The sequence below is a fragment of the Salmo salar genome, chromosome 19, assembly GCF_965601325.2.
Source record: "Salmo salar chromosome 19, fSalSal1, whole genome shotgun sequence".
In the NCBI taxonomy this organism is placed as follows: domain Eukaryota; kingdom Metazoa; phylum Chordata; class Actinopteri; order Salmoniformes; family Salmonidae; genus Salmo; species Salmo salar.
This window is the reverse complement of record NC_138309.1, coordinates 81,827,530-81,855,000: the sequence shown is the minus strand read 5'-3', so window position 1 is coordinate 81,855,000 and position 27,471 is coordinate 81,827,530. Positions and strand designations below refer to the sequence as shown.

At 45.6% G+C, this 27,471-nt stretch overlaps 1 protein-coding gene across 8 annotated transcripts in view; it reads left to right on the top strand.

Moving 5' to 3' along the window:
- The window catches only part of LOC106579667 (uncharacterized), a 136,749-nt gene that overhangs the window by 52,388 nt on the left and 56,890 nt on the right, over window positions 1-27,471 (top strand). For 7 of the 8 annotated variants that reach the window (XM_045702769.2, XM_045702775.2, XM_045702770.2 and 4 more), the window contains 4 exons: window positions 11,430-11,543; window positions 12,006-12,095; window positions 13,567-13,677; window positions 19,942-21,231. In XM_045702769.2, coding sequence (XP_045558725.2) covers window positions 11,430-11,543; window positions 12,006-12,095; window positions 13,567-13,677; window positions 19,942-21,231 — 1,605 coding nt within the window. The remainder of the gene's footprint in view (window positions 1-11,429; window positions 11,544-12,005; window positions 12,096-13,566; window positions 13,678-19,941; window positions 21,232-27,471) is intronic. The other variant, XM_045702773.2, reaches the window with a different exon arrangement.

Genomic DNA, 27,471 nt, shown 5'->3' with positions numbered 1-27,471 from the left:
AAATGAAAAAGCATGTGTGAGCAAGAGGCCTACACACCTGGCTCAGTTACACCAGCTCTGTCAGGAGGAATGGGCCAAAATTCACCCAACTTGTTGTGGGAAGCTTGTGTAAGGCTACCAAAACGTTTGACCCAAGTTAAACAATTGAAAGGCAATGCTACCAAATACTAATTGAGTGTATGTAAACGCCTGACCCACTGGGAATGTGATGAAAGAAATAAAAGCTGAAAGAAATTTTTCTCTCTACTATTATTCTGACATTTCACATTCTTAAAATAAAGTGGTGATCCTAACTGGCCTACGACAGGGAATTTTTACTTGGATTAAATGTCAGGAATTGTGAAAAACTGAGTTTAAATGTATTTGGCTAAGGTGTATGTAAACTTCCAACTTCAACTGTATCATGAAATGCAGGGGTGTGTCACATGTGTAGAAAAGAGTAGGCAGGAGGCAGTCACAGGTTTAGAACTACTGAATTTATTAAAGCACTCATATATATATATAAAAGCGGGACAAAACCCAAAGTGCAAAAATTACTAAAGTACTCAGGAAATTCTCAGGTTAACAAGTAACATTTCCAATGACCGACAAAGACAAACGACAGAGGGAGTATATATACAGTGATAGAGTGGTGATTGGAACCAGGTGTGTGTAATGATGACGAGACAAGTCCGGGGTTGATGAGTGAAGGGTGTTTGCCAGCAGTAGGTTCAGCAGCAGCTAGAAGGCCGGCGACGCCGAACGCCTGAGCTGGACAGGAGGGGGAGCTAAAGCCAAGGCTGGTGTGACTGTGAACAGGGGGGACATGTCCACCCCCCCCCCCCCCCCCACACATTCTGAAATTGCATTTTTGTCCCCCTCCAGTTTTATCAGTGGTATGTGATACACAACAAGGCAACGGTGTGCTTTAGGACCGTGCGGACGCCTCCAAGCGGTCGGGTTGGCTGTTTGTTAATATGTTATACCCCCACCCACTTCTATGACCAAAGTTGCGCCCCTGATGAAATGTTAATTCACTCCACCTAATTCTCTTTTTGTCCTTTTATTGAAAGATGAGAGAGAGAGAGAGAGAGAGAGAGAGAGAGAGTGGTAGTGCTATGCTTTTCTTGCCATAGCAACATTTCAATGCTGAGTGTTTTTTTGCCATTGTTTAAAATTAAAACTGCCAGATGACAGTGGAACGTAAAGGTAGAAATGTCACTCTGTTTCAGGAGCCTGGTGTTGGCTGGAACTGCTTGTCTGATTACATAACAAGGCTTTTTAACTTTTCTTTTGTAGAGGTCAGAGAATTAACGGTAACGGACCCAGGGGCGAAAATCTGATATCAACTTTGGAGGGGACAATTACATGAAATTTTCTCAAGAGCAATTCCTGAGGGGGACACCAAAAGTAGTGCTGTAACACATAGCCTACATTGTAATATGGTAAATGTATATTGAGGAACCAAAGAAATAAGGTGTTTGCCGTACTCCTAACTACCGGTACCCAAAACTACACAACTAATCACAACAGCAATACCATTGCCTTTAACAAATCTTAGTTCAGTCACCAGTTTAAGTTGAGAGTGGGGGTATCCATGGCATTTTCCAATTATGTTCCTATTTTACAAGTCCAAAAAATTGAGAACCTTTCATAATGTTGCCAAACAAAGACTCAACAAACTTACCTGAGACTCCGTCTCTGCCAGTCTGTCCCTGCATATCTGTCCCCAACTCTGCTGTCTGTGTGCCATCTGTTGCCTGCTCTGCCTAATGACATCATTGTGAAACATTTCCATTAGAATTTCATTTCTTTCTTATGAACATTTTATCAACTAGTCTTTGAGATATTAGGCTATTAGGGTTCTTACTTTGCATTTTGGTGTACTGAAAAATACTCTGATGTCCGTCTTTTATTTTTCTGCCATTTTCCTACCTGGCTGGCTGGCTACACACACACACAGTGTGTAGGTTATTTACAGTAGGAGATGGGCTTCTATCATCTTATCTTTTATCATTCTATTTGGGCTTCGATCTAAAAGGTAGCTAGCAAATGTGAAACGGATTAAAATGACAAGAGTTGACAGCTGTATGAGTTCACCATTTACACAACATATGCTGCAACCTTTTGTAATTTTAATAGTTTGTTTCATATTGGCTGGCTTCCAACAATAGCTGAATTTGCAAAGCAAGCGAGCACCAATTCCGTTTCAGTGGTGTTTGCTATAATCTTTGCTACCCGGGTTAAATAAAATAAATAAATAAAAGTTCCCTTGCGACAATTTAGCTTTTGCAACGAGACCATTAAATATATTTAAGACAATGGTAGAAGAGAGTGTAGTTCTGTTCAGTTTGGACTTCAGTTTATCGCTAACCTTATCACAGGGACTTTGAAGCACTAACTTACATCATCTGCATGCTGATCTTCGAGTAAATTGACGATAGCAAAGATTCCATCTTTGACGAGGCCACATAAATGGAATAGGAACTAGCTAGCTCAATAGTTGATTGACTGGATTAACCTCATGTCAGTTACGTTCATTGAGTGCCTTTCAGAAAGTAGACACGACCCCTCTGTTACCTTGCCAACTAAGGAACTGGCAGTGGATCAAACCATTTTGAGGCAAAGGGTGGGGGGGGTCGCAATCTTTTGAAACTTAAAAACGCGCTATTAAGTGTCTATAATCAGCACAATTGCTTTCATTGCGTATTATTAATATTATTTAAATTACATAGTTATGTTTCAGTGATATATTGGGGGGGACAAATCATATTTTTCCCAGGATGGGGGGGTCGTGTCCCCCCCGTCCCCCCCGGGATTTCCGCCCCTGAACGGACCTACGTCTTAACCTTCCACGTTTTGTCTCGTACACAAACAGCACTTTGATTAAAATCATGAACTTATTGAAATGGGGAATAGTTTTAACTGCAATTAAGTACTCTGCTTGAGGAATGATGTTTCTGAAGAATAATGTTTCCTAGACTTATTAATGAGGGCAGGACACTTGATCATTAATCAAGGTCCTTTATCAACACAAGAGGTACGGGAGACCGATATAGGAAAATAGTGATTACCACAAAAACTCACTTGGCTTTCCTACTGATACAGTACAGGGAACTGTTTTAATGTCCTTGTCTAACAGCCTTTGTACACTTAGTAGAGCTGTACCCTTCTTTTTTTCATTTAACTTTACTCACACCCAGGGCCTCCCGAGTGGCGGGGTGGTCTAAGGCTAGCTGTGTCACTAGAGATCCTGGGTTCGAGTCCAGGCTCTGTCGCAGCCGGCCGCGACCGGGAGACCCATGGGGCGGCGCACAATTGGCCCAGCGTCGTCTGGGTTAGGGGAGGGTTTGGCCAGGCAGAGATGTCCTTGTCCCATCGCGCGCTAAGGACTCCTGTGGCGGGCCGGGCGCAGTGCATGCTGACACGGTCGCCTGGTGTACAGTGTTTCCTACTACACATTGGTGTGGCTGGCTTCTGGGTTAAGTGGGCATTGTGTCAAGAAGCAGTGCAGCTTGGTTGGGTTGTATTTCGGAGGACCCATGGCTCTCGAACTTCGCCTCTCCCGAGTCCGTATGTGAGTTGCAGCGATGAGACAAGACTGTAACTACCAATTAGAAACCACGAAATTGGGGAGAAAAGGGGATCAAAATAAAAAGGTTAGCTCAACCTGTTCGTACCCTTTCCTCTCCTCTCATGAGACTGGAGTTCTCTCATGTTCTCTGCTGAGCGGAGCAAGGGGCCTGGCTAGCGCTGCTGTGTGGCCTCTTGGCCGGCTTCTCTCTGTCTCTCCGCTCCAGGGGGAGATCTCTAGTTCCAGCTATATGGGACAGGGTGCCCTACTTACAGCTGGGGGCTGCAGCAGCGGCTGGATGGCCCCATAGCAGATGTGCTTAATGAGGAGGGACGGTCCTCCCTGCTCCACTATCCTCTGTACTGCCTGCTCTGCCTCCCTGCTCCACTATCCTCTGCACTGCGTGCTCTGCCTCCCTGCTCCACTATCCTCTGCACTGCATGCTCTACCTCCCTGCTCCACTATCCTCTGCACTGCCTGCTCTGCCTCCCTGCTCCACTATCCTCTGTACTGCCTGCTCTGCCTCCCTGCTCCACTATCCTCTGCACTGCCTGCTCTGCCTCCCTGCTCCACTATCCTCTGCACTGCCTGCTCTGCCTCCCTGCTCCACTATCCTCTGCACTGCGTGCTCTGCCTCCCTGCTCCACTATCCTCTGCACTGCCTGCTCTGCCTCCCTGCTCCACTATCCTCTGCACTGCCTGCTCTGCCTTCCCACTGTAAAACACACCAAATCCTGACGCTCTTTTCATCCTAATAACATACAAAGAAGAAATGTGAAGAAATGTGGCTAAAGCCTCTACATATTCATGATCTGCCTTTAATCCCGTAGGTTGGGAAAGCACACCCGTGTATCATCATTCCTCATTGATGTCCTCTGTAGTGGAAGCTAGCTCTTTCATCTTCCGCCATTTCCACATGTAAAGTTCTGATCCCTCATCTCAATGACATTAAATCCACATTTAGAGCTTCTCAAAATGGTTGGTGGAGTACTATACTGTGGGACAGGGAGATGTAACATGTTGTGTTAGAGACTGAGGTGGGCAGAACAGAATGTTACTGGGTTGTGTTAGAGACTGAGATGGGCAGAACAGAATGTTACTGGGTTGTGTTAGAGACTGAGGTGGGCAGAACAGAATGTTACTGGGTTGTGTTAGAGACTGAGGTGGGCAGAACAGAATGTTACTGGGTTGTGTTACAGACTGAGATGGGCAGAACAGAATGTTACTGGGTTGTGTTAGAGACTGAGATGGGCAGAACAGAATGTTACTGGGTTGTGTTAGAGACTGAGGTGGATGTGGTGATTGTGTCACACCCGTCCATACACATTCAGAGGGACTTTATCTCTCTCTGACTCGGACAGCCAGCCTGACTGACCCTGTAGGATGCTGCCTGTTCAGCTGAACCATGACAGGGATATATATATAGATGGCATGGTACATACACACACACTGAGAACCTCTGCCCACAGAAACAGCAGCAGCAGTAGTAATCTGGGTCAGACAGAGCCATAGAGTACGCTAGGAGCCAGAGAAAGAGAGAGACAGAGACAGAGAGAGAGAGAGAGAGAGAGAGAGAGAGGAGAGAGAGAGAGAGAGAGAGAGAGAGAGAAAGAGGGGGATAGATGGATGGAAAAAGGGCCACAGTTATAAAACTTCAGGCAAAGTCATCTAAAAGTTCACTGCTCTTCTTGTTACTGGCCCAAAAAGCCCTAACTTATGGTTTACCAATATCTCCCCTCTACTCCACCCCCCCTTCTCTCTCTCTTTCTGTCTGGGCCCCCTTCATGTTTGCCTTGTTTTGTTTTCCCCAATGCCCTCAAACAAACCCATTGTGTTCAGTTGGGCTGGCGTATTTCAACAGCTCACAGCTTGTTGACTGAACAATGGGAGGTCATGCAGCCTCGCTCCCCACACTGGGTTCCAGGGGCAGGCTGCTACGAGTGCTACATGACTTGGCATGTTTGGGCACAGACGCCCGCCCACGCACCCCCAGTCTGAAGTTGATTTATTTAGTAATGTGTGTGGGTTCTGGAGACTTGGGCCGCCGGGAGCTGTCAGTGTCCCGCTGTTTTCGGATGCTTTCGTGACCCTTGGTAAACCCACCCAGGCCTTTCTCTCATCTGGGTTGTCCTCAATGCTCCCTCGCCTCCCATCTTCGTAAAGATCCAAGCAATGTCCTCTCACAGCATAAAACTTCTCGATCAGTCACAATTTTTCTTACCATTGATTTATTAGTTCTGCCGACCTTTCTAGAGCTCCAAGCCCCCTGAGTGCTCTGTCCCAGTTTCCTGGAGAGAGGCTCACAAAACATGCCTTATCATGGTCTGTACTGGAGGCATTCAGACACTGTTTGGTCCGGTTCATCTCATCTCAGTACCTCATTGCTTTGCGAAGCTATCTTGACTATACATTGTGAAAAGTGAAAGCTATTGATTGATTGATTGATTGATTGATTGATTGATTGATTGATTGATTGATTGATAGCTATGACTTCTGTGTTTTTTTTTATTTTTCAGACATATTCACTTTTTCTTGCCAGGAGCCACTAATTCCATTTCAAAACTACTCTGCCAGATGTCAGCCCCTTGGACAGTAATACAGCACAATAAGGAAATATTCTTCCCTCTAAACAAGTTCTTTTTCCTCTATCCCTTTGGCACAAAGTCAAGGGAGCAAACGTAAAAATCTCTGCAATGTTAGCATTCCAAGGCTGCATTGAGACAGTGACTTATCAGTGACCCAAGCTCTGCTCAGATAATCCCTACCATTGTGTCGCTGAGTTGTTATAATGCTGTGTCAAATGTACATTGTCCTTGGGGCGTTGGCAGTCATAATGTAAGTAACCTAATTTATGTCCCTCTAACTCCCCTGAATGCCTCTGTCAATATATCTTCACTCAATGTAGAGGAGAGATTGACTTTATCAAATCAAATCAAATACAACTGGTGAATACAAATGTAGACCTTACTGTGAAATGCTTACTTACAAGCCCTTAACCAACAATACAGTTCAAGAAATAGAGTTAAGAAAATATTTACTAAATAAACTCAAGTAAAAAAAATAATAAAATAAAAAAGTAACACAAGAAAATGACATAATAATAACGAGGCTATATACTGGGGGTACCGGTACTGAGTCAATGTGCGGGGGTAGAGGTTAGTTGTTCTCAACTGGCCTACCTGGTTAAATAAAGGTGAAATAAAATAAAATAAATAAATAGTTGAGGTAATTTGTAAAGTGACTATGCATAGATAATAAACAGTCTCCTGAGGGAGAAAAGGCGTTGTCGTGACCTCTTCACAACTGTCTTGGTGTGTTTGGACCATGATAGTTTGTTGGTGATGTGGACACCAAGGAACTTGAAGCTCTAGACCCGCTCCACTTCAGCCCCGTCGATGTTAATGGAGGCCTGTTCGGTCCGCCTTTTCCTGTAGTCCAAGATCAGCTCCTTTGTCTTGCTCACATTGAGGGAGAGGTTGTTGTCCTGGCACCTCACTGCCAGGTCTCTGACCTCCTCCCTATAGGCTGTCATCAGCAAACTTAATGATGGTGTTGGAGTCGAGCTTGGCCACGCAGTCGTGGGTGAACAGGGAGTACAGGATGTGACTAAGCACGCACCCCTGAGGGACCCCAGTGTTGAGGATCAGCGTGGCAGATGTGTTGTTGCATACCCTTACCACCTGGGGACAGCCCGTTACTAAGTCCAGGATCCAGTTGCAGAGGGAGTTGTTTAGTCCCAGGGTCCTTAGCTTAGTGATGAGCTTTGTGTGTACTATGTGTGTACTGTGGCTCAGTTGGTAGAGCATGGTATTTGCAACGCCAGCATGGTGTGTGCAACGCCAGGGTTGTGGGTTCGATTCCCTCGGGGGGCCAGTACAAAAAAATATATGAAATGTATGCATTCACTACTGTAAATTGCTCTGGATAGTCTGCTAAATGACTAAAATGTAAAAAATGTGTTGAACACTGAACAGCATTCTCACATAGGTGTCCCTTTTGTACAGGTGGGAAAGGGCAGTGTGGAGTGCGATTGAGATTGCGTCATCCGTGGATCTGTTGTGGCGGTATGAAAATTGGAGTGGGTCTAGGGTTTCCGGCATGAGGGTGTTAATGTGAGCCATGACCAGCCTTTCAAAACACTTCATGGCTACCGACGTGAGTGCTATGGGGCGGTAATCATTTAGGCAGGTTACCTTTGCTTTCTTGGGAACAGGGACTATGGTGGTCTGTTTGAAACATGTTGGTATTACAGACTCAGTCAGGGAGAGGTTGAAAATGTCAGTGAAGACACTTGCCTGTTGGTCTGCGCATGCTTTGACTACACATTCTGGTAATCTGTCTGGCCCCGCGGCTTTGTGAATGTTGACCTGTTTATAGGTCTTGCTCACATCGGCTGTGGAGAGCGTGATCACACAGTCGTCCGGAACAGCTGGTGCTCTCATACATGCTTCAGTGTTGCTTGCCTCGAAGTGAGCATAAAAGGCATTTAGCTTGTCTGGTAGGCTTGTGTCACTGGGCAGCTTGTGGCTGGGTTTCCCTTTGTAGTCCGTAATAGTTTTCAAGCCCTGCCACATCCGACGAGCGTCAGAGCCGGTGTAGTAGGATTCAATCTTAATCCTGTATTGATGCTTTGCTTGTTTGTTAGTTCGTCTGAAGGCATAGTGGGATTTCTTATAAGCGTCTGGATTAGTGTTCCGTTCCTTGAAAGCGGCAACTCTAGCCTTTAGCTCGATGCGAATGTTGCACTTATTGATGAAGCCGGTGACTGATGTGGTATACCCCTCCGTGCCATTGGATGAATTCCTTAACATATTCTAGTCTGTGCTAGCAAAACAGTCCTGTAGCGTAGCATCCGTGTCATCTGACCACTTCCGTATTGAGCGAGTTACTTGTACTTCCTGCTTTAGTTTTTGCTTGTAAGCAAGAATCAGGAGGATGGAATTATGGTCAGATTTGCCAAATGGAGGGCGAGGGAGAGCTTTGTAGGCATCTCTATGTGTGGAGTAAAGGTGGTCTAGAGTTTTTTTCCCTCTGGTTGCACATGTGACGTGCTGGTACAAATTTGTTAAAACTGATTTAAGTTTGCCTGCATTAAAGTCCCCAGCCACTAGGAGCGCCGCTTCTGGGTGATCATTTTCTTCTTTGCTTGTGGCCTTATAGAGTTGGTGTTTGAGCGGTCTTAGTGCCATCTTCGTTTTGTGGTGGTAAATAGACGGCTACGAATAATACAGATGAGAACTCTCTTGGTAGATAGTGCAGTCTACATCTTATCATAAGGTACTCTACCTCAGGCGAGCAATACCTCTTTAATATTAGATATCGCGCACCAGCTGTTATTGACAAATTGACACACACCCCCTCCCCTTGTCTTACCTGATGTAGCTGCTCTGTACTGCCGATGCACGGAGAAGCCAGCCAGCTCTATATTATCCGTGTCGTCGTTTAGCCACGTCTTGGTGAAACATAAGATATTACCGTTTTTAATGTACCGTTGGTAGGATAGTCTTAATTGTAGATCGCCCAGTTTGCTTTCCAATGATTGCACGTTGGCCAATAATACGGAGGATAGTGGTGGTTTACCTACTCGTCTGCAAATTCTTACAAGGCACTCTGCGCTCCTCACCCTTTTTCTCTGTCTTTTCTTCACGCGGATGACGGGGATTTGGGCCTTGTCTCGACAAAGCAGTATATCCTTTGTCGGACTCATTAAAGAAAAAATCTTTGTCCAGTTCGAGGTGAGTAATCGCTATTCTGATGTCCAGAAGCTCTTTTCGGTCATAAGAGATGGTAGCAGCAACATTATGTACAAAATAAGTTACTAACAATGCGAAAAAACACACAAAATAGCACAGTTGGTTAGGAGCCCGTAAAACGGCAGCCATCCCCTCCGGCGCCATTACTTCACTACTTGTATTTGTGAGAATTATTGACATGTTGAATGCACCAAGCTGTCCGTTTAAACTACTAGCACACAAGTCAGACACCCATTCATATCCCACAAGACATGCCACCAGAGGTGTCTTCACAGTCCCCAAGTCCAGAACAGACTATGGGAGGTACACAGTACTACATAGAGCCATGACTACATGGAACTCTATTCCACATCAGATAACTCATGCAAGCAGTAGAATCAGATTTTAAAAAACAGATAAAAATGCACTTTATGGAACAGCGGGGACTGTGAAGAGACACAGACACATACATACACGATTTCATATGCACTCCACACACACGTACACACAGATTCTGTGTTGTAGATATGTGGTAGGAGAGTTGTGGCCTGAGGGAACACACTTCATGTGTTGTGAAATGTAATGTTGTTTTAATTGTATATAACTGCTTTAATTTAGCTGGACACCAGGAAGAGTAGCTGCAGCTTTGGCAGGAACTAATGGGGATCAATAACAAACCCCAGGAAGAGTAGCTGCAGCCTTGACAGGAACTAATGGGGATCCTTAATAAACCCCAGGAAGAGTAGCTGCTGCCTTAGCAGGAACTAATGGGGATCCATAATAAACCCCAGGAAGAGTAGCTGCTGTCTTGACAGGAACTAATGGGGATCCATAATAAACCCCAGGAAGAGTAGCTGCTGCCTTGGCAGGAACAAATGGGGATCTCTAATAAACCCCAGGAAGCGTAGCTGCTGCCTTAGCAGGAACTAATGGGGATCTCTAATAAACCCCAGGAAGAGTAACTGCTGCCTTGGCAGGAAACAATGGGGATACCTAATAAACCCCAGGAAGCGTAGCTGCTGCCTTAGCAGGAACTAATGGGGATCCATAATAAACCCCAGGAAGAGTAGCTGCTGCCTTAGCAGGAACTAATGGGGATCCCTAATAAACCCCAGGAAGCGTAGCTGCTGCCTTAGCGGGAACTAATGGGGATCCATAATAAACACCAGGAAGAGTAGCTGCTGCCTTGACAGGAACTAATGGGGATCCCTAATAAACCCCAGGAAGAGTAACTGCTGCCTTGGCAGGAACTAATGGGGATCCCTAATAAACCCCAGGAAGCGTAGCTGCTGCCTTGGCAGGGCACTAATGGGGATCCATAATAAATTAACAAATACAAACAGCCTATCTGGTTCGACTCTTTGTGTCTTCTCTTGTCTCTCTGAATAGGTTAATGTATTATTGAAGTCTGAGCCACACTCACACCCACACACACACACACACACACTCACACCCACACACACACACACACTCACACCCACACACACATAAAACATGTGAGGACACACCGGTGCTTTCGAATTAATCAGTGCCCTCTCTGACCGACTAAAAGTCCCGTGGCCCGTCTGGAAGTCCAAATTCCCCCCGCCTGCCCCCCTGAGCCCCTGTCTGGCTTTTGGATGCGGCGGGGCTGTGTTTATGACTTTGGGTGTCGTCCTGTCCACCCGCTTCACTGTCACCCTCACTGTAACTGCAGGGATACAGGGGGGTGGGGTGTTCTCTCTCACAACGGCCAAATAACAGCCACATCGGATTTGGCGATCAGGCGGAGGGCCTAGATAGTGGAGTTAGGATCCAAAGCCCTGGGATGGGGGCGGTGGGGCGGGAGGGGTGGACAGAACCAGTCACAGACAGGGAGACGTCACCACGGCCCAGACTAGTGCAGCCACTGATCATCACAGAGCTACTGCTTACACAGCGATACAGCTGAGACTGCACTGGAAAGAGAGAGAGAGGGGCTAGAGAATTACCAATATCAAATGCTGTTTTAGATTTAACAGGCTTGTTATATATTTATGTAGAGTGGAAAATACAGGTGAGTGAGTGAGGTTTTTGTGTTTGTTCTGTACAGTGAGTGGGGGGGTTGCGGTGTGTTGCAAGAGAGTGGAACTAATGTGAGGTGATCTGTGTTCCCGACACTTCAGGTTCTAAAGTGACACCGGGGGGACAGATATCAGCTTCGCGCCCAGAACCACAGGTGGAAGTGCGTCCCAACTCGGCAGAGCACCAGGTCTTTGCAGCAACAGATTTCCTCTCAGGTAAGACACCTGATACTGCACTATTGTACATTAAATCATGTTTATCCTGAACCATATCTTATATATTGATTTGGAAAGCTAGTTGAGATTTGAACTCAACTCCTACAGGTGTGACTGAAGTGATGTGTTGTTCACCCTTAAAGAGATGTGTTGTTCACCCTTAAAGAGATGTGTTGTTCACCCTTAAAGATATGTGTTGTTCACCCTTAAAGATATGTGTTGTTCACCCTTAAAGAGATGTGTTGTTCACCCTTAAAGAGATGTGTTGTTCTCCCTTAAAGAGAGTACTGTACTGTTCAGTTTGGAGTGGAGGGTCTCATGCTTAGTCACACCCACCTCTCTCTCTCTCTTGCTCTTTCTCTCTCTCCCTCTCTTTCCCCTCTCTGATCCTATGTTATTCATGCCCTTTCCTCTGTCCCCCCTCTTCCCTCCCTCTATCTCTCTCCCTCTCTCTCTGTCCAGGCTCCATGGCGGGCGTCCCTGATCAGTGGAGCTCCCAGCCCAACAACCCTCGCCAGATGATGGATAGTGGACTGATAGGAGATTCCTCAGGTAGAGTCTTTGATTCAGTTGTCAATACTTGAGCTACACACATCCTACATGCTTTTGCCAGAATAATACGATACCATCCATCAGAAACACTTCACGTATACAATCACACAATATGAATGTGTGCAGGCTAAAAAAGATTGTAAACTGAGTGTAATACATTACAAAGACTATGCAATGAATGTAAAACATTTATTTATAAACTGGGTGGTTTGAGCCCTGAATGCTGATTGGCTGACAGCGGGAATGAGACGGGAATGACAAAACATGTATTTTTACTGTTCTAATTACGTTGGCAACGAGTTTATAATAGGAATAAGGCACCTCTGGGGAGTTTGTGGTATATATACCACGGCTAAGGGCTGTATCCAGGCACTCCACGTCTTGTCGTGGGGTAGAACAGCCCTTAGCCGTGGTATATTGGCCATATACCACATCCCCTCGGGCCTTATTGCTATTATAAACTGGTTGCCATACTACAGAGTATTTACTCAGTGCCCCTTGAGCTGAGCATGCTCTGTTTTTCCACATTGGTGGCTTAGGAGTTGTAACTGGCCTAATTTGTGCTGGTCTGAGAGTTATGGGCTGAGTTGAGTTGTGCGTCTACAGCTACGGCAGATACAACCCCACCACAACCTAATGGCATTTGTCATCTCGGTGCGACTGAATCACTGCTGTAGGCCTAGTCACTCAAAGACACACACAGACACATGCACACACAAAAGGGAACACACGCACGGAATTCTCATTACTGCAGCGTTTCCCAAACTGGGACCTGGGGACTCCAAGGGGGGCACGTTTTGGTTTTTGCCCCTAGCACTACACAGCTGATTCAGATAACCAACTCATCATCAAACTTTGATTATTTGAATCAGCTGTGTAGTGTTAAGAGCAACAACCATAACGTGCCCCCCTTATGGACCCCAGGACAGAGTTTGGGAAACGCTGCATTACTGTGTCACTTTCTCGCTGTCTGACATTTCGGACTGCACTCGCCTCAGAAAGTGTTGCTAGGCAGTCCTGACTCAGGGGCCCTTATTGATGAATATAACTGAATTTAGGGGGGCTCATTTTCACGTCTCCGTCCCTCGTTTCTGCATCTGAAAGGCCTCGTTCTACATTAAATCATCTTTCGAACTTTCCTCAATGAGCTCTTCAGATTGATAACGTCTCGTTCTGTCTGCCTGTGCGATGACTAATGTTCAACCTATTCATTGTTCTCTCAGAGGTTGATCTAAGCTCTGATTGGTCCTGGTCTGTGTGACATTTGTCTGACTCTGTATCGGGATCAGTTCAATCGGCTTTGGGCCTGTATTCACAAAGTGTCTCAGACTTGAAGTGCTGATCTAGAATCAGCTTTGTCTTTTAGATCACAATGAATAGGATTACATGGACAGAGGTGGGGCTGATCCTAGATCATACTACTCAGAGACCTTTGGCGAGTACGGATGCTGATTGCATCTCTGTGTGGCAGGTTTCTCCCAGCCTGCCATGGGAGTGAATATGGACATGGGGATGGCTCTACTATCGGCAGAGAGGCCTCCCAGCATCGCTGAGCACCAGAAGCCCAAGGACATATCTGCAGGTAGAGGGAAACACACACTAAGACACACACATATCAATAACAGTTCCTACCTCAGTGCCAAGTTACGTACCTTTCAGTACCTACCTACCTCAGTACCTCACTACCAAGTTACGTACCTCTCAGTACCGACCTACCTCAGTACCTCAGTAACAAGTTACGTACCTGTCAGTACCGACCTACCTCAGTACCTCACTACCAAGTTACGTACCTCTCAGTACCTACCTACCTCAGTACCTCACTACCAAGTTACGTACCTCTCAGTACCTACCTACCTCAGTACCAAGTTATGTACCTCTCAGTACCTACCTACCTCAGTACCACGTTACGTACCTCTCAGTACCTACCTACCTCAGTACCTCAGTACCAAGTTACGTACCTCTTAGTACCTACCTACCTCAGTGCCAAGTTACGTACCTCTCAGTACCTACCTACCTCAGTACCTCAGTACCAAGTTACGTACCTCTTAGTACCTACCAACCTCAGTACCAAGTTACGTACCTCTCAGTACCTACCTACCTCACTACCAAGTTATGTACCTGTCAGTACCTACCTACCTCAGTACCTCAGTACCAAGTTACATACCTCTTAGTACCTACCAACCTCAGTACCAAGTTACGTACCTCTCAGTACCTACCTACCTCAGTACCAAGTTACGTACCTCTCAGTACCTACCTACCTCAGTACCAAGTTACGTACCTCTCAGTACCTACCTACCTCAGTACCAAGTTACGTACCTCTTAGTACCTACCAACCTCAGTACCAAGTTACGTACCTCTCAGTACCTACCTACCTCAGTGCCAAGTTATGTACCTCTCAGTACCTACTTACCTCAGTGCCAAGTTATGTACCTCTCAGTACCTACCAACATCTTAAGCCAGCTCTTAGGGCCTATGTGTATGTCTTTCAGTATATCTGCCTCTGTCTGTCTGTCTGTCTGTCTGTCTGTCTGTCTGTCTGTCTGTCTGTCTGTCTGTCTGTCTGTCTGTCTGTCTGTCTGTCTGTCTGTCTGTCTGTCTGTCTGTCTGTCTGTCTGTCTGTCTGTCTGTCTGTCTGTCTGTCTGTCTGTCTGTCTGTCTGTCTTTCGCTCTCTCTCTCTCTGTCTGTCTGTTTCCTATTGGGCATGCATGTATGGCATTTGTAAAAGTCAATATGCAAACTAGAGGGTGTGCCACAAATCCTGAATAGCCGTTGCCATCTGTCAGCCCGGCCCATCCCATCACCCCACTTATATATCTGAATGTCTCATCATACCGGTGCCGGTATACCCAGCGGCAGCCAGCCCCTACCCCTCCTCCATACCTCATGCCCAGTTCAGTTGATGAGGTCTGGGTTTTGGCTGAGGGCTTTATGGGCTTAGAGCATCAGGAATACCCCCCCTGTGGGGTTCATCTCCCAGTCCAACCCCAACTCCACTCCTGTGAAGACTAGACTAGAGCATCCTCACACAGGGCACCAATGGAACTTCTTTGCTAATACCCTCTCTTGTCCACTGAGGGGCGCTATAGCTAGAGCTGTGGTTATCTCACGCCACTCACCGGGGGAAAACCCTGCTGGGAATACCTTACACCATAGACCTTCCCATGGTATAGAATACTGTATGTCATAATGTTGTGGCTATTGTCACTCAGCATTCTCCTAATACCCCATGGTTCACATAGCTATAGCACAACTGAGGCCCGTGTTAGGTTACTACACAGGAAGTGGTCTGTACCATGTCCCAGTGTTAGGTTAATACACAGGAAGTGATCTGTACCGTGTCCCAGTGTTAGGTTACTACACAGGAAGTGGTCTGTACCGTGTCCCAGTGTTAGGTTACTACACAGGAAGTGGTCTGTACCGTGTCCCAGTGTTAGGTTACTACACAGGAAGTGGTCTGTACCGTGTCCCAGTGTTAGGTTACTACACAGGAAGTGGTCTGTACCGTGTCCCAGTGTTAGGTTACTACACAGGAAGTGATCTGTACCGTGTCCCAGTGTTAGGTTACTACACAGGAAGTGGTCTGTACCGTGTCCCAGTGTTAGGTTACTACACAGGAAGTGGTCTGTACCGTGTCCCAGTGTTAGGTTACTATACAGGAAGTGGTCTGTACCGTGTCCCAGTGTTAGGTTACTACACAGGTAGTGGTCTGTTCCGTGTCCCAGTGTTAGGTTACTACACAGGAAGTGGTCTGTACCGTGTCCCAGTGTTAGGTTACTACACAGGAAGTGGTCTGTACCGTGTCCCAGTGTTAGGTTACTACACAGGAAGTGGTCTGTACCGTGTCCCAGTGTTAGGTTACTACACAGGAAGTGGTCTGTACCGTGTCCCAGTGTTAGGTTACTACACAGTAAGTGGTCTGTACCATGTCCCACTAGCCTGTTTGTGTGAAAGAGTTGTAGGGTGCAAACGGATTGAAAGCCTGAGGGTGAAAGATAAACTTTGCAGGCATCTGTTCACAATCCTGCCTCTGGAATGATTCCAGACTCGAGAGCTTGCCTGTGTTGTAGAGAATAATTGATTCGGAACTCGATATGGCAAAACTAATTTGATCAGTACAATATCTGAATGCATATTGCATTAATGTTTATCCCTGAAAGACCCTCTTGCTAGTGAGGGGGAAAAAAGTGTCCTGGCTGATATGACTCAACAATGCAGCACACCCCTCCCTCGTCAGAGACACTCTAACTCATGGGAAGCATAACTACCACAACAATTAGTAAACAAAACATCCTCTGCTGCAGAAGTCATTACGTATTCATGTGTTACGTCTTAGTCATGGTTATGGTGAGGTGCCTTATGTTTCCCAATGTTACCGTTAGCCTAGCATGGTAGTTAGCTAGCTAAGCGTGTGTGCGCTGAGCAAGGTTGCGAGGGGAAGTGCTAGGAACCCAGTGGAACAGAAGTGTTGCAGTGACTCCCAGTACATGCCAAACGACATCCTTCCGCTGCATTAGTCATGGAGCCAGTCGCACAGCCAGACACCTGCAACCTGTAGGGATGCTGTACCACATCAAACCATGGCTCTGTACATAGACAGAACCACGACGGCTACCTTCCTGTTGCTGTTCATCACATTAACAGCTCTCCAGAGCATTGAAGGAACGGCTCTAAGTGCTGCTTTATTGTCACTCGTCTCTGCTCTAACATATTACATCAGTCTTGTCGTGTGTGTGTGTGTGTGTGTGTGTGTGTGTGTGTGTGTGTGTGTGTGTGTGTGTGTGTGTGTGTGTGTGTGTGTGTGTGTGTGTGTGTGTGTGTGTGTGTGTGTGTGTGTGTGTGTGTGTGGGTTGATGCATGTAAAATATGACTCTCAAGAGAGAAACGTTATAGGGCACCACAAAGAGATGCTCCGTTACAGTTCCACTATTCAGAGAGACAACTGAGGCACATTGATCCAGCCTTGGGTAATCATTCCTATAAATCCCATCCCCCTCCATCACTCCATTCCTCCATTCCTCCAATCCTCAGAACGAGCACAGCTTTACTGAGCAACTTGGCAGCATGGGGCTCTAGAATTTAACTAGATACCTCATCATTCCAAACAGTCCAGAAAAAGAAACAATCCTGTATCAATCAAGATATGATAGATCTTAATGGATGGCTATACTGTACATTCTAAACTGGGTGGTTGGCTGACAGCCGTGGTATATCAAACCGTATACCACGTGTATGACAAAACATGTATTTTTACTGCTCTAATTCCTTTGGTAACCAGTGTATAATAGCAATAAGGCACCTCGGGAGTTTGTGATATATGGTCAATATACCACGGCTAATGGCTGTGGCCAGGCACTCTGCGTTGTGTCGTGCATAAGAACTGCCCTTAGCCGTGGTATATTGGCCATATACCACACCCTCTCTGGCCTTATTGCTTAAATAAAACTCTACCTCTGATTTACTGCATGATGTTGTTCTAGAAATGTACAAAGATATTTTGTGTTTCCTGCTTTTCATAGCTTTGTATTGTACTGTGTATTGTACTGTGCATCGTACTGTGCATGGTACTGTGAATTGTACTGTGTATTGTATTGTACTGTGCATTGTACTGTGTATTGTACTGTGCATTGTACTGTATATTGTACTGTGTATTGAACTGTGCATGGTACTGTGTATGGTACTGTGTATGGTACTGTGTATGGTACTGTGCATTGTACTGTGTATTGTACTGTGCCTGTTTCTGTGTGCTTGACCAATACCTATGTTTATGTTTGTATTTCTTGCATTCAATCACCCACTCACTATGAAGTAAACACATCTTTCTCCTCCTCCTAAAATCCCATTCAGTACTCCAGCATGTCCCTAGGGTAACACTGAGTCACAGTATTACCATTAAAGCCCTCCCTGTGACTATTCATTCACACAGGAGTACAAAGGCAACGGGCCAATTAGAATGCCTGAGTGATTTATACCCATGTTGCATTTTGAGTGTTCAGTGGCAAGTTGCATCCCCTGTACAGAGCCAGTTCAGTTACGTTGAATGGACCTTCAATGAGCGTCCACAGCTGCACACTGTGACTATTACTACTCTCATGTCTTAGACTGCACTGTTGGATATGGTTTTGAGGCCTTTGAAGTTCACGCTTTTGTCTGGATGAGAAATGCATTGCAAGAGAGAGTGAAAGAGTGAGTACAGTGCCTTTTGGAAAGTATTCAGACCCCTTGACTTTTTCCACATTTTGTTATGTTACAGCCTTATTCTAAAATGGATAACAACAACAACAAAAATCCTCAGCAATCTACACACAATACCCCATAATGACAAAGCGAAAACAGTTTTATTTATTTTTCTAATTTATACAAAAATGTAAACAGAAATACCTTATTTACATAAGTATTCAGACCCTTTGCTATGAGACTATAAATTGAGCTCAGATGCATCCTGTCTCCATTGATCATCCTTGAGATGTTTCTACAACTTGATTGGAGTCCACCTGTGGTAAATTCAATTGATTGGATATGATTTGTAAAGGCACACACCTGTCTATATAAGGTCCCACAGTTGACAGTACATGTCAGAGCAAAAACCAAGCCATGAGGTCGAAGGAATTGTCCGTAGAGCTCCGAGACAGGATTGTGTCGAGGCACAGATCTGGGGAAGGCTACCCAAACCTTTATGCAGCATTGAAGGTCCCCAAGAACACAGTGGCCTCCATCATTCTTAAATGGAAGAAGTTTGGAACCACCAAGACTCTTCCTAGAGCTGGCCGCCCGGCCAAACTGAGCAATCGGGGGAGAAGGGCCTTGGTCAGGGAGGTGACCAAGAACCCGATGGTCACTCTGACAGAGCGCTAGAGTTCCTCTGTGAAGATGGGAGAACCTTCCAGAAGGACAACCATCTCTGCAGCACTCCACCAACCTGATCTTTATGGTAGAGTGGCCAGATAGAAGCCACAACTCAGTAAATGGCACATGACAGCCCGCTCGGAGTTTGTCAAAAGGCACTTAAAGGACTCACAGACCATGAGAAACAAGATTCTCTGGTCTGATGAAACCACGATTGAACTCTTTGCCCTGAATGCCAAGCGTCACGTCTGGAGGAAACCTGGCACCATCCCTACTGTGAAGCATGGTGGTGGCGGAATCATGCTATCAGGATGTTTTTCAGCGGCAGGGACTGGAAGACTAGTCAGGATCGAGGGAAAATGAATGGAGCAAAGTACAGAGAGATCCTTAATGAAAACCTGCTCCAGAGCAGTGCTCAGGACCTCAGACTAGGGCGAAGGTTCACCTTCTAACAGGACAACGACCATAAGCACACAGCCAAGACAACGCAGGAGTCTTCGGGACAAGTCTCTGAATGTCCTTGAGTGGCCCAGCCAGAGCCCTTACTTGAACCCGATCGAACATCTCTAGAGAGACATGAAAATAGCTGTGCAGCGACGCTCCCCATCCAACCTGAAAGAGCTTGAGGAGATCTCCAGAGAAGAATGGGAGAAACTCCCCAAATACAGGTGTGTCAAGCTTGTAGCATCATACCCAAGAAGACTCGAGGATGTAATCGCTGCCAAAGGTGCTTCAACAAAGTACTGAGTAAAGGGTCTGAATACTTATGTAAATGTATATATCTTTTTTTATTGTTATAAATTTTCAAACATTTCTAAAAACCTGTTTTTGCTTTGTCATTTTGGGGTATTGTGTGTAGATTGATGAGAGAAAAACACAATTTAATACATTTTAGAATAAGGCTTTAATGTAACAAAATGTGGAAAAAGTCCAGGGGTCTGAATACTTTCAGAATGCACTGTATATGCCTGCTTTAAACTCTCTTCCCTCTTCACACACAAGGTGCCCTGGGCGATGGCTGGACAGACAAGGCTTGCATTCCCACCGACCTGCCGTTCACCCCAAGTTTCTCCGCAATGATCAGTCACCATGCAAGCCACCTGGAGGCCAGCCCCGAGGACCCCCCTGACTGTGGCTGGCCCCACCGAGAGGCCTTGGCCATGGGGGAGGAGATGGAGAGCAACGAGGTAAATGACCGCAAACAACAACAACAACAGCAGAAGAAGAAGAAGAAGAGGAGGCCCCGAGACGAGGTGTACGACAGGGGCCAACCGGAGACTCAGGCTGAGAACACAATCCTGTCAGAGGGCCACCACAGGGTCTCCCCCCGCAAGGACAGGGACAGGATAGTGGGGGGCTGGGAGCGGGAAGAGCCAGGGAGAAGTGGAGCCAGGGGAAAGAGGGGCAAGAGCAGGAAGAAGCTTCCAGAAGAGTGGGGGTTTACAGCCGAGCCCTTCGTACCCTCCTCTGCCGCTCACCTCCCTGAGGGGCTGATCCCTGCCAGTGAGGACCTCTTCCCTCCATCTCTCACCCAGAATCTGCTCCCTCTCATGACCCCCACCTCCCTTCCACCTGCCATGGGCTGCGATCTCCTGCCTACAGCCCCCGTCTCCATGCCCACCAGTCAGGGAGAGTTCTCGCTCAGAGGAACTTTCCCCATGGTCACGTGTCCTGGAGACCCATTCACCGCCAGCTACCAAGACCTGCTTATGGATACAGAGACTGCCAGCCTGGGTAATGACAAAGAGGCTTTCTCCCCAACTTCTTCCCTAGATTCCCCAGTTCATGAGTCAGGGGTCAAAGTGATGTTTGATCATGACACCTCAATGCAGGATGTCCATATTGAAGATGCCATGAGTTTTAGCCCCACCCACCAACCAGATCGTGGCCTATCACCATTAGAGAAGCCTAGTGAGCTCACAGCGACCGCACCCCCTTTCTCCCCCTCCGACAGCTCCTGGCTCATCAACGACTACCACTTCAGCAACAACAACAACTGCTTTGAGTTCAGTGACATCACTCCAGGGCGCTCCCTACCTGTGGGCCTGGCCTTCGACACACCCAGCCCAGTCCCTCTTCGCTCCCCCAAAACCATGCCTGAATTCTACCCCAGGGGGGGCAAAGAGGCTAAATCCCCATCACAGAAGATACCCAAGAAGTCCCGCTCCTCCTCTTCCACCAAAAGCCCCACCTCACCAGGGTCCGGTCTGAACCCCACCGCCCAGTCCTTCTTCCCTGGCTTCGCCAACCCCACAGAGCCCCTCACCGTGGTGGTGGCCCCAATGTCTGAAGGTTTGTTGCAGTGGCGTGTGATGTTCACTAGGAGGATTAGAGGAGTCAACCAGTACCTTGCATGGGCATGTGGCTCTACGGCTGGGCTGGGACCGACCCAATAGCCCAGTCTAGACAGCCTGACTGACTAACTAAGATACACTCTGTCCGAGGGGCGTGGTTTGGCTTTTTTGGGAGTTTCCTCTTACCCACAAGGCACTGCTGCGTCTGGGCAGTGCTGGAGTGTTCTCATTAACCCCGTGTGGTCCAGGTTGTGCTACTAACTACCACACACACTCACCACATGCGGTGTCACCAGTTTCACTGGCACTTTCTTTCATCACCAAACCTCTCTCTCTCTCTGTCTTCCTTTCTGCTGTGTCCCGGTGTCTCTCTTAGTCTAGTATGTTGGAGGTCCATGACTTCTTCATGTCTTCTTATCCTCTCTGTTGAATAAAAAAAAAAACATCCCTCCACGCTGTCTCTTCTATAGCTAACATTTCGTTCAGAGAGGAGCCTCTAAACAGTTCTCTGTTGATGTTTTGTCCAAACCACTGCAATGCATGACCGCTCACTAACCAAAAACATGTCTGAATGAATATACACTCAAATCAGATCACGTGTTGATTGTTATTACCTCTTTCTTTCGTTCCATGTCCTGACGATTCCCTTCTGCCTCCACGACGGCCACCACAACAGGTGAGTCAGAAATCTGCGTGATCTCTATGGGCGTAGATTGTGGGAAATAGATTGTGAAACATTGTTTAAATAGATTGTAGGAAAGTCTTGCGTTGCAATACACCACAGTGACACAAACCCTTCAAGGCCGGGGAGAGGCAGGGCTGAAAACAGATGGCTTGGGGCTGAATCCAAGAATAAATCAATGTGATAAGTCTGTCACTGTGACTATGTCCAGGCCAGGGTAAATATATACTGTATACAGCGACAGGCGGGGACACTAGGACAGGAAAGTGGAATATAGAATAGTATTGAGAGAGATGTTGTTTTAGGACCAGATGCTGTTGGAAGTGGTGTTGGAGGGCCAGTAGGAGGCACTCTTTCCTCTGGTCTAAAAAAATATCCCAATGCCCCCAGGGCAGTGATTGGGGATGTTGCCCTGTGTAGGGTGCTGTCTTTCAGATGGGACATTAGACAGGTGTCCTGACTCTCTGTGCCCACTAAAGATCCCATGGCACTTATTGTAAGAGTAGGGGTGTTAACCCCGGTGTCCTGGCTAAACTCCCAATCTGGTCTTCATACCATCATGGCCACCTAATCATCTTTAGCTTACAATTGTCTCATTCTTCCTCCCCTGTAACTATTCCCCAGGTAATTACTCTAAATGAGAATGTGTTCTCAATCAACTTACCAGGTAAAAAAAAAAAAAAAACAGATGTTGTCTAGCATCCCTCGGGTCTCCCGTGGTGTTCTGTGTGCTCTCTCCGAGGGCTGGGAGGGCTGAGTGAAGGTTGTGTCATTTATATCTATATGCTACATTGAGGTTTTTCTTTCATTATTTTAGGCTCTCTGACCTTAGTGCATAAGTCTGAACTTTGGAGCCTACACACGCTAAACAGCCTACATGCCAAATGCTTTTGGGAGCGGGCAGATAAGTTTACGTCGATCCACAGAGGCAAAAAGGACAATGTTGGGGTTTAATTCGATAAGAGAAAAGCTGCAAAATGTAGAGTTGAAAATAAAGAGAAGGGAAGGCCAGAAAAGTAATGTTTGGGAAAGATTTAGTGAAGTGGCAAAAGAGTAGGAAGTTTACGTACACCTCAGCCAAATACATTTAAACTCAGTTTTTCACAATTCCTGACATTTAATCCAAGTAAAAATTCCCTGTCTTAGGTCAGTTAGGATCACCACTTTATTTTAAGAATGTGAAATGTCAGAATAATAGTAGAGAGAATGACTTATTTCAGCTTTAATTTCTTTCATCACGTTCCCAGTGGGTAAGAAGTTTACATACACTCAATTAGTATTTGGTAGCATTGCCTTTAAATTGTGTATGTAAACTTCCGACTTCAACTGTATGTGTGATGATTGTGAGGGGCTATACAAATTCGACAGTCACAAGACGGGGACTTCAAATAGCCCTGTGGCACGTCACGGGAAATGTAGCCTACTGTTCCGATGGGTTAAATGGAATCTGATGGAATCTGAAATATGGACGCTGACTGTAGGTTCGTGGTGAAAAAAGTACCCAGTTGTCATACTTGAGTAAAAGTAAAGATGCCTTCATAGAAAATGACTCAAGGAAAAGTGAAAGTCACCAAGTATAATACTACAAAGTCAAAAGTAAATGTAATTGCTCAAATATACTTAAATATCAAAAGTGATAGTTAAAGTAAAACATTATTTCAAGTTCCTTATATTAAGCAAACCAGACAGAACCATTTTCTTGTTTTTTTACTTTACGGATAGCCAGGGGCACAGACCAACACTCAGACATCATTTACAAACGAAGCATGTGTGTTTAGTGAGTCCTCCAGATCAGAGGCAGTAGGGATGACCAGGGATGTTCTCTTGATAAGTGCGTGAATTAGACCATTTTCCTGTCCTGCTAAGCATTCAGAATGTAACCAGTACTTTTAGTTGTCAGGGAAAAATGTATGGAGTAAAAAGTACATTATTTTCTTTAGAAATGTTGTGAAGTAAAAGTTGTCAAAAATATAAATAGTAAAGTACACACCCATAAAAACTACTTAAGTAGTACTTTAAAGTATTTTTAGTTAAGTACTTTACACCACTGCTGTAGGTCTAAAACCTCTCACATAGCCTTAATATTAACTCTTCCAGAATTCTTGCAGTAAAATTATATGCAAAATGTTCACTCGAGAACAGATGTGGAGAAATATGATTTATTTCTTTCAGCATCTTGAGAGAATGTGAATGTGCAGTTAGGGACCATCTGTGGAGTTATTGTCTTTATCAGCATCATAAAAGCTGATAGTTTTTCAACCACATAAAATATGTATCCAAGCCTAACTGAAATCTTATCAGAAATGTGACATTTTCACAGCTTTCTATTTGCTTATAACCGGTCAAACTAATGTAATTTGGACATTTTGCACAGAAAATATTTCCAGTTTGTTTTGTTATTGCATTTACTCCCCGGTCCCTAAATGTCTTTGCTCTGCAAAAAAAAGCAGAGATGACAGAGAACTTTACTGATGTCAACCAGGTTGACGCATTCATTCTATCGATTTTTAAAATGACAAGGATTTCTTTAGTCTTCTAGGTCAACATATAAGGGCAGAAGAGAAGCTGCATGTATCTAATTGTATAAATGGTGACTAACAAATACCCTATCAAAATGTCGGAAATTATAACCAGAAACCTATCTAAATCAGGAAAGGACGCGTAAAAAATTGTCCAAAAATCTTGGATGTCAATTAAGGCAGCCCAACGCACCTCTCTGATTCAGAGGGGTTGGGTTAAATGCAGAAGACACATTTCAGTTGAATGCATTCAGGTGGACAACTGACTAGGAATCCCCCCTTTCCTTTCCTTTCAGCCGACAGACATCAGATAAAGAACTACACGCTCACAGGAGCAAGTGGTAAACAAGCATTGCAGTCAGTTCTTTAGCACAGGTTTATTCTAAGCGTAGCGACATTTGCCATGTGTACAGTACATGCCCCTCAAGATACAGCCAATTAGACGCCAACTTCACCATCAGGTGCCTACTTCCCAAACTACACCTATTTATTTATTTGTATATTTTGGCCTCAGGGTTCCTCCGTAATGAAGAGTTATAAAAGTTGGAGAAATTGTCCGTCGTGTAGCTTGTGAAATATTTATGTTTATGCGGGCGGCACGCTGAGCTGCCGGTATATAAATAGATGTCGTTGACATGCAGCGTTAAAACGAGGCTCAGCGTGAACCGCTATGGTTAATGAAGAATTGGACGGGAGATTCGGTTTACCATCTCATCCTGCATCATTTCCTGTCTGTGGCATCCTCAATGGGCTCGTTGCAGACAGAGATTCATTGTGATGAGACGTGAGGCCGTTATTAACCTGTGGAGATAGATAGGGGAACAGTGGAGTGTGTAAACTGACAATTAAGTTGTTTTTGATAAATTTCCTGAGAAAACAAAGTGCTTCATTTGGTCTGGCACTTTGAGTCAGCCATTGCAACAGGGTCCATTGTTCATACAGTTGCGTTCTGTTCTTTGAGATGAATAGCTTGCGTGTGTGCGTGTGTGTTTTTGGAACATACACAGCTGTCTCTGTTGCCCCTCTGTAATTTGTCCTCTTTGTCAGTGTGCCGGGGTGGAGCTGTGTCATTGACGGTGCTATTTAGGCCCTGTAGGAGACAGGAGACTGGGCCGCTGTGTCCCGTCCCTCACCCAGCATGCTATTTCTTTGGGGATGAGGGGCGGGATGAGCCCAACAGCAGTCTGTGTGTGTCGTCTGTGTGTGTCGTCTGTGTGTCGTCCATAGAAATTAGAATAAGTAGAACGGGCTTGGAAGCTCCAATCCTGGCAATTGGTATTATGATGCAATCATTCCCATGGTATTTTGGAATGTTCTATCAACTGATGCTGAATTGGCATATCATTAGCATATTTATAGATCAACCAATAAGGAGCATATCCTTGCCCCCCACTCCCACTCCCATACACAACCCTCCACCCCCAACCTACCGCCTGTGAACCAATGCAATATTGGTGTGATTTCTGTGGTTTACATAAGTCAAGCGGTGCTGGGATTTTTTTCATCCAGCATTGGGGCTTTGAGTTGAGGCAGTCAGTCTGATAACTTGCCTCTCTGCCTTTTGGAGGGCGGCGGGAGGAGGACAGCCCCAAAACAGAGGTGCCATCCTGGATAGCGGTGCCCACGTGCTGCCAATGTGCTCCCACATTGTCCTCATGTCACTTTGGCTGAACACAGCAACAAAAGGTCCGCAAAGCTGAGTCACTGGGGTTATTTTAGGCCGGCAACCCAAAACATCAAGCTCCATAAATATTTCAGCCACCTATTTTTATCTACAGTGTTTTTCAGTGTTCCTGGGGGGGCGGATTCCTCAATGGGCCGTTGACGGACAGGATCCTAGGAGAGACAAGTATCTGTGCGTTGTGAGTTGATGGTTTGTGACGTGAAGGGGTGACCGATGTGATTTCATGTCATAGGCAACACCAGGGGGAAAAAACAGGACTCTCACTGGTGGTGTTATAGAAAGGGTTTATTATGAATGTGTGGGGGCTATTTGGGTGAGGGAATGTTACAGAGCTAATGGTGTTTGGATGGAGGTTTGTTCTATCTGTGTTGTATTCCTATGAGGACATGTTGAATGCCAGGACACAGCATTACTCTATTGAACACAGTAGATTAGAGTGGTGAAAAACACAGTAGATTACAGGGGTGAAGAACACAGTAGATTACAGGGGTGAAGAACACATTAGATTAGAGTGGTGAAGAACACATTAGATTACAGGGGTGAAGAACACATTAGATTAGAGTGGTGAAGAACACATTAGATTAGAGGGCTGAAGAACACATTAGATTAGAGTGGTGAAAAACACAGTAGATTACAGGGGTGAAGAACACAGTAGATTACAGGGGTGAAGAACACATTAGATTAGAGTGGTGAAGAACACATTAGATTAGAGTGGTGAAAAACACAGTAGATTACAGGGGTGAAGAACACATTAGATTAGAGTGGTGAAGAACACATTAGATTAGAGTGGTGAAAAACACATTAGATTAGAGTGGTGAAAAACACAGTAGATTACAGGGGTGAAGAACACAGTAGATTACAGGGGTGAAGAACACAGTAGATTAGAGGGGGGAAGAACACAGTAGATTAGAGGGGGGAAGAACACAGTAGATTACAAGGAGAAAAACACATTAGATTAGAGGGGGGAAGAACACAGTAGATTAGAGTGGTGAAGAACACAGTAGATTAGAGTGGTGAAGAACACATTTGATAAGAGTGGTGAGCTAAACACAGGCAAAATCCTAGAGGAAACCCTGCTTCAGTCGGCTTTCCAAAAGACACTGGGAGACACATTCCAGCACGACAATAACCTACAAATATACACTGGAGTTGCTTACCAAGATGGCATTGAATGTTCCTGAGTGGCCTAGTTAGTTTTGTCTTAAATCGGCTTGAAAATCTATGGTTTAAGAATGGCTGTCTAGCAATGCCCAACGACCAATTTGACTGAACTTGAAAAACTATTCAAAGAATAAAGGGCAAATAATGTACGATCCAGGTGTGTAAATCTCTTATAGACTCACCCATAAAGAC